This window comes from Aquila chrysaetos, chromosome 9 (genome assembly GCF_900496995.4).
Source record: "Aquila chrysaetos chrysaetos chromosome 9, bAquChr1.4, whole genome shotgun sequence".
Lineage (NCBI taxonomy): Eukaryota > Metazoa > Chordata > Aves > Accipitriformes > Accipitridae > Aquila > Aquila chrysaetos.
The window spans coordinates 34,020,832-34,028,312 of NC_044012.1; the positions used below are offsets into that span (position 1 = coordinate 34,020,832).

The window sequence follows — 7,481 nt, forward strand, 5'->3', positions numbered from 1 at the left end:
AAGATCAGCTGGTTTAATTTCCTTACACAGTTCACCCTTCCCAGCTTCTGAGCTACCCTGGCTCCGTTTCAGCTGTTTGAAGTGCATTTGAATCACCAAGAACTTTGCCTTCTTTCCTGTTGTGCCACGACTTATTTTTCTTCTTTAAGTCCCTCAAGAACTTGCTGATAGCACTTTGGAAATCAAATATTCATTATAGTCCAACCTTCTGCACAGCTAAATGCCCCTTGCTGTTTTCATTGAAAAGCTTTAAATTTAACTAGAAGGGTAGCAATTCCCTTTGTTTATAACCATAGCGTAACAAATTGTAGCCAATTGAAAACCATATTAGGTTGTAAATTTGTATTATGACTGGACACTAACAGGGTGGCAATGTTTTTCCCTGATGGTGGATGGTGATTTTCAGCCCAGTTGTTCTGATGCACCCAAGTGTAAAGTTATTAGGGCCATCTGTGGCTTAAGTCGGGGAAGAAAAGAACTTTAGTTTTGTGTGAAGTTGCACTCCGGCAATCTGCCTGCACGTCTGCTGGCTAAACAGGCAAGACATAGAGCAAATGAAAAAATAAAAAAATCTCCTGCAAAGAAAGCTACTGAGACGTGGAGAAGTAAATATCTATATCATCTGGATGGGATTTCAAATGGCAGAGAGCTGACCTCTAGCTTTGTGTTTGCTTCTAATGATGACTTCTAACAGTGCTACCTGCAGAGAACAAAGACAGTCCAATTAAATCCAGGCCATTTGTATTTTTATTGTAGAGATCATACCAGAATCCCCATCCTCCTCTCTCTGACACAGAAATGTGGCAGACTTTTTAATTATCTCAAGGATGAAGTGTGTTTTACTTAAAACAAACCTTTCTCCAGCAAGATGGCGAGTGTTCTGTGAGTCTTTTTCTTTCAGGTGAATCTTCTGCTCCAACCATTTCCAAGATACTGTGGTAGCTCCTTATTCCTGCTAAGATATTTATGCCTAGCTTAATTTGACAGCTCCCCATGACACCTGTGCATGGGGAACATGAGGAAAATAAGTGTTCTGTCAAGTGCCTCTAGTAATTTTTCTGGTTTGTCTCTTTCAGGTTTTATATGACAGGAATGACTTACTTTATAAATCATGTAAATTGTAGCTTGCTAATGGGTACTTCGGTATTACGGACATCTCATATCAATTATTTTCTATGTTCTTTTGCAAAACATTTGCAGGAAGAATAACAGTGGAACCTTTAGTGAAAAATGTGACTGATTTTCTGCTCCATCAGTTGAAGCTTGGTTTGCTTTAAATGCAGTGCAGAGCCATTGTCTTCCATTTCCTCCAGCTACCATTCAGAGCTGAGAGATTGATGAGCTGCAATGGGTTGAGCTGTTTTATTTAAGCCCCTGTCTTTAACCATATCCCTCTCCTTTCAGGAAGCTGTAGTAAGCACCTGGATTCAGTTCAGTGACAGCTCCGTGACTCCGCTGGACATTTATGACTCTAAGGACTTCTCCCTTTCTGCTGTATCATTAGATGAAGCTGTTGTCTCGATCCACCAGAACTCTGCCTTAAAATGGCCAGTAGTGGCAGCAGAAGGTGAAGGTCAGGGCACGTTAATCAAGGTGGACATGATGATTTCTGAAGCCTGCCAGAAGTCCAAGAGGAAAAGTGTCCTGGCTGTGGGGAATGGCAATATCAAAGTCAAGTTTGGCCAGAATGATGCAGACTCCGATACAGGTGGAGATTATGATGCTGATGAGATTGAAAACCATGCCAGCGACCGGCGGCACAAAGTGTCAGATCAGGAACGGTATGGCCAGGATGGACGATATTATGGTAGCTCTTCAGCAGAGCGAGAGGAAGGCGCCATCAGGAAAGTCAGCACCACAGCAAAATCCGTAATAAAAAATAAAGTAATTAAAAATAATAGGCTGGATGGTGGCAAACTCTCGGATGATAGCCAGCTGCAGAACATTCCTATAGACTTCACCAACTTCCCTGCTCAAGTAGACCTACCAAAAGGCAATGCAGGCATGGAGGAAAATGACCTGGTGCAGACACCTAGGGGCCTTAGCGATTTGGAGATTGGCATGTATGCTCTGCTAGGGGTCTTCTGCCTGGCAATTCTAGTCTTCCTAATAAACTGTGCAACATTTGCACTGAAGTACCGTCACAAGCAGGTTCTGGTGGAAGGACAGGCCACCATGACCCATTCCCATGACTGGGTCTGGCTGGGAAATGAAGCAGAACTGCTGGAGAACACAGCAGATGCATCACCTCAGCAGGATGAACACACAACTATTATTGACCGAGGCTCAGGTTGCGAGGAGAGCAACCAGCTCCTCAATGGTAATGCTCAGAAGAACATTCAGAGCCAGGTTCACAGGTGTGCTGACTCAGGGGGCAAGCTCGGAAAGGATCAGAAATCTGAACCTTTACATTCGCCGACATCTAAGCGGAAGCGGGTAAAATTCACGACATTCACTACCATCCCACCCGACGATGGTTGTCCTACTGTCAACTCAATCCTAAGTAGCAATGACGATGACATTAAGTGGGTGTGCCAGGATATGGACCTGGGGGACTCCAAAGAGATACGAAACTACATGGAGAAGTTCAAAGACAAAGTGTAGCTCCTTGCTGGTTTTTTTGGGTTTAACCACACCTTGATGCCTTCAGTTCTACAGTATATATTGGGGCAGAAGAAGGGGAGGGGAAGGAATCACCAGGAGAAACGATGAGGCAGTTTTTATAATCAGGGAAAGAAATTTGCCAAACTGTCCATGGTTTATTTTTGTTTTTCACTTCATTTTGTTTTTTCAGCGGTTTTTCTGCTACTCATAGATTTAGGAAGTGGAATATAAATAGCAGAAAGGAACAAGCAAATGGTATGACCCATATGATGAACTGGGCAAGATGAGGTTGTGAAAATTTGTTTTATGGGTCATAGAAATAATAATGATAGTAACATTTCAAAGTACCAAAAATATTTGTAAAAATAAAAGAGAGAATTTAAGAGCATGAAAAGAATAAGCAAGAGACAAACAATAACTTGCCTGTGTTTCTAATAAAACATCAAAATTATGGACATATGACCCACAGGGAGACTTGTTAGATTGTTACTCAAGACGTTTCTTTTTTTTCCTTCATTTGAAGTGAAGATGTGTCTTTGGCATTACATATGAAGGAGGAAGGAATTAGCTGGTATTTTTATTTTTACTTTTCTGTTTGTCTTGTAACTTGAAACAGAATAATTTTCTCTCTTGTATTTTTCTTTTAAATGTCTTGGAAACAGGAAAATTTTGAATTCACTAAGTTCACAGTGGACCAAGAACATTTTGTTTCTAAGGTAGCTATAAATAATCTCCTGCCATTTAAAGAATTCAGGGGATAAGTATTGATCAAGAATTTCCATGTGGTGTTTCTTCTGAAAGCCTAAGCCTCCATTGCTTCACCCTAGCTAGAAATATGTTCTGTTTGGAAGAAGTATTCATTTTACTTTCAGGTTTGGATTGTTTGTTTAGTTGTTTGTTTTAAATTTCCACAACCAAAGTTCCCATGTTTCACCAAGGGAAGAAGGTGCTTTTTTATGTTAGCTTTTAGAAGTAACAACCAATGGGAGTGCCCACTGGTGCATTTTAAATGTACCTGGAACTGAGACCATCACAGGCCAAATATGTACAGCCTGGATTTTGGGTTTTTGCGAAGTCCATGAATTCATAGTTTTGTGCGGTATTTTTCTGTTTATTCTAATGTTGCCAGCTCTCAACAAGCTCTGAAAGCGAGAAGAAGATGGACAGAAAGACACTGATTGTCCCAAAACTTTTATTTCCTTGTACTGGGAGAGCTGGCCTCTGGACAGACTGTTGGAAGAGAGGGAAATATTGCTGAAGCAAGATCAAGAAATATCTGGAGCCATTTTATAGGGTTTTTTTGCCATTGGACCAGCTAAGACTGAAAATTTTAGACTAGATAGTAAAGCTGATGATTTGAATAAACAAATACAAAACCAGTAATAAATCTGAAGCAAACACAAAATAGAGTCATAGATTCGTTGCGTAAACTGGCAGAACTGTGTTGACTCAGTGCCAGTTTACACTAATGGAGGAAACAGATCAAAATCTATACAATGAGGAAACCACTGTCATCCAAAACCTTTTGTAATGAAAAGGAAGATGGTATTTCCAGCCTTTTGGAAAGAAGTATTATGTCCTGACTGTTAGCCAGAAGCACTTGCATTGTCCTGTCTTTACCATGTATTTCTTTTTTTTTATTACTAAACTCAGTAGTTTGGTTTTTTTACTTGGACAAAATCAATCCTGCCAGCCAGTAACATAGATGGACGTTTTAACAAGATATGCCTAGTATGCATTGTAGACTGAAAGAATGTAATATTTATTTATACATGTTATACGAATTGTAATTAAAATGCTTTACATGGCTTGACAAATTAACCTCTCTCTTCTGAGGGCAGGGGGCTCCTATCATTTCTGTATTGAAGTACTGCATCCACTGCCTAACAGCTGAAACAAAATTTAAGCCGCTTTCTGAAGAGAGGAGAATAGAGATATATGAAAGTTTTTCACTGCTCTGACCCTTCTTTTGTGAACCACTTCCCCTTCCCACCTAACATGTGGTGATGATGATGGATGGCAGGAGAAGACAGCAGTCAGGCACAGTTCATGGCAGTGTCACTATTCATCTTGTTCATCTTCATGCCTACCATCAGCATGAAGAACTCCAGGACTCTTGCTTCTGATGTGTGCAACTTTCGTGCAGCCCAGTCATAATTAATTATGTTGCTTCTCTGATTGATACAGTAGGTTCAGATGGAAGCAAGTTTCACTGAATCACAACTGACATATACAAAGCACCCTGTATCCCAAAGGACCCCAAGCTACTTTACAAGCTAAGCACAGTGATGCATCAGCCACACCTCAGGGATCAGTATATCTTCCTGGGAAAACACAGGTGTCTCTGAGGTGAAAAAGGCATTTACAGCATGCAGCTGCAAAATACAACAGCAGAGGAACAAGAAAAATAGCATGGAGCAAAAATAACACCCCTTGGTAGCACAGAATATAATTGTTCAAAGTGCTTTTTTAAGAAGGCTGTTAATGTGCTGAACAGCCCCTGTTACAGCACATATGAAGAATGGCATCTCCAGTAACCCAGTGCTCCCGAGCACTTTCTGGGATACTGGTACAGCACTGGCTGGGCAGGAAAGGGGTGATTAGTAAATCACTGTTTCTAGTCCATGCACCCTGACTTTGCTCATGGCTTTTCGCAGCTGAGGCTTTATAGGATCAGAAGAGAAAAGGGTATCTCCATCAAACATAAACAGTTGCCTACTGAGAAAACCTTGTGAGGAGAATTCATCTTGCTCTGTATTTTCATGGTGACATGTGCATGTCTTTCTTGGTCTTGCTATCTCACTGCATTGTCTAAGAAAAGTGAACGAAAACATTATTCCTAATTCACCTGCTCTCCAAAACCTCAAGTGCTTTTTTCAAGAAAGATAAACATGTCTTCATTGAAATTAAAAGGCAGGGGGCGGGGGATCAAAGTTTCCCGTGAGAAACTATTTTGCAATTCCTTTTCAAAAACAGTGATGTAAATTTTTGTTGAAAGACAAATACAGGCTCCTGTATTAATGCAACTCATATTGGATGCAACACTCCCAAAGAGGAGCAGAGCTCTTATGTTATGAATAGGAAAATTATAGCTTATTCATTGTTTCAATAGTAATTGAAATAATCACTATTTTTTGCTTTTTGTTTGTTGACTGCACGTATAGTTGTCTGTTGTCTGTAGATTCAGACTTAGGCAGTTTGTTTGGAATAACTACCCTTTGGAAAAATTAATTTTAATATACAATGATGATCCTTGTGACATTGGCCAATACACCCATGATGCCTCCTTGGGAGCAAGATTTCACTGATGATTAGCCACGTGTCAGTTCTCAGTGGCAGTATTTTGTCATTATATTTAAATTAGAAAAAATAGTCTCTGTAGAGTCTCTCCAAAGTGGGTGATTTCAGAGGCTTGCACACGTAGAGTCCATTGACTGCAGCCTGTAACACTGGGTTGGACGCTTGCCATTCACAAATACATACGGCATTTTACAAATGCTGCAGATTACCATGGACATTTGTTACAGTTCTGACTTACTCTTTATCCTGTCTGTGCCATAATAATCACTTTGCAAATGCTAATAATCATGTACAACTGCCAACATAAGCACACGCATGGCCAAAGGGAGAGGCTTAAGCAGCAGTTTCTTAAGTGCTGCAGCACTCAGGGGCAGTCAGTGCGGCCACTTTCCCAAAGCAAATTAAATGGCAACATAACATCCCTGAAGCACATAAAGTGGTTTTCTCTGATGTTTTTTTTACTAACACATGCCTGTTATTGATGTCTTTTAGTTCCTGAGTTATCAACTAATGGACTTCAGCTAATCTCCACATTGGCAACACGGTGGGGCTTTAAAGCTGTAAGAGAAAGACACCTGACGTACTGCCTATTGCAATACGCCATCGTAATATAGTGAAGAAGAAGAACCACTGCTCCAGGTTCTGTACCATATATGTGATAGTAGTTGAAATGTGGAAAATATGTTCAGACAGGACATGATACGTTTAACCACAGGCCCACATGATGCAAGGCCTGTGATGGTTGCAGGGAGGAGGACTCGGGAAGCTTCTCCATTCCCAAAGTCCTGCTTCAACTGTTTTGTTAGTCACAGCTACAGCATTTCTGTTGAGATCCACACCTGCTGTAAATCTGTATGTCTCCATTGAAGCCATCTGGTATAGCCATGCTAATTGACAGCAGCCAGGAGTCTGGACTTTTGATCTAATGTATGTGAGAAGTCCCTGACTGTTTAGGAAGAGTTTTAAGCTGGTCTGCCACATGATAGAACTGAATTTGTGTGCTTCCCAGGATGAGGGGTTTGCTTCCCCCTGCCATGAAAGTGGGAAGAGATAAGGCTACCAGGAGTGCTCTGGAGACTTGGGCAGGATGGGGGCAATGCCTGCCCCTCCTGGCACAGCCTGCTCTCTTCCTCAGCAGCAGGAATTGTTTCACACGTCTGGATATTTCCTTTACTAGCACCTGCCAGCCTGGCTGTTTAGGATGTTGCTTCAAACAAAGCAGGGAGAGTGTCTCCTGCTGCTTGCAGCAGCCTGCTGCCGTACGTACCTGCTGCCTAGGTCTGGGCTGGCTGAGCTGCAAAGGGGCTTGCTTTCTTTTCTGGAAATCTTGGCACTGTGCTTCTCTGTGCTCTTTGTAGGTCTTAAGCCCAGAGGATGCTTAGAAGAGGCCATTGATTTTGACTCCTGTAACTCATGGCTGAACAGGAGCATGTCTTCAAAATCGCATGGCCTTTGCAAAGGGAGACAGGCTGTATTTGAAGAGACAACAGAGGGAATTAAAAAAAGGGAAAAACTCAGCCCTGCCTTCGCATTTAATTTTTCTGAAGCTACAAAATGTGGTACTTCAGAGACAGAGG

At 41.4% G+C, this 7,481-nt stretch overlaps 1 protein-coding gene across 3 annotated transcripts in view; it reads left to right on the forward strand.

Annotated features, from left to right (window-relative positions):
• TMEM132C (transmembrane protein 132C) overlaps positions 1-4,421 on the forward strand; it is a 224,616-nt gene extending 220,195 nt beyond the window's left edge. For all 3 annotated transcript variants that reach the window (XM_030026281.1, XM_030026282.1, XM_030026283.1), the window contains one exon: positions 1,405-4,421. In XM_030026281.1, the coding sequence (XP_029882141.1) occupies positions 1,405-2,604 (1,200 nt within the window). In that variant the 3' untranslated portion in view covers positions 2,605-4,421. The remainder of the gene's footprint in view (positions 1-1,404) is intronic.
• Positions 4,422-7,481: the final 3,060 nt, after the last annotated feature.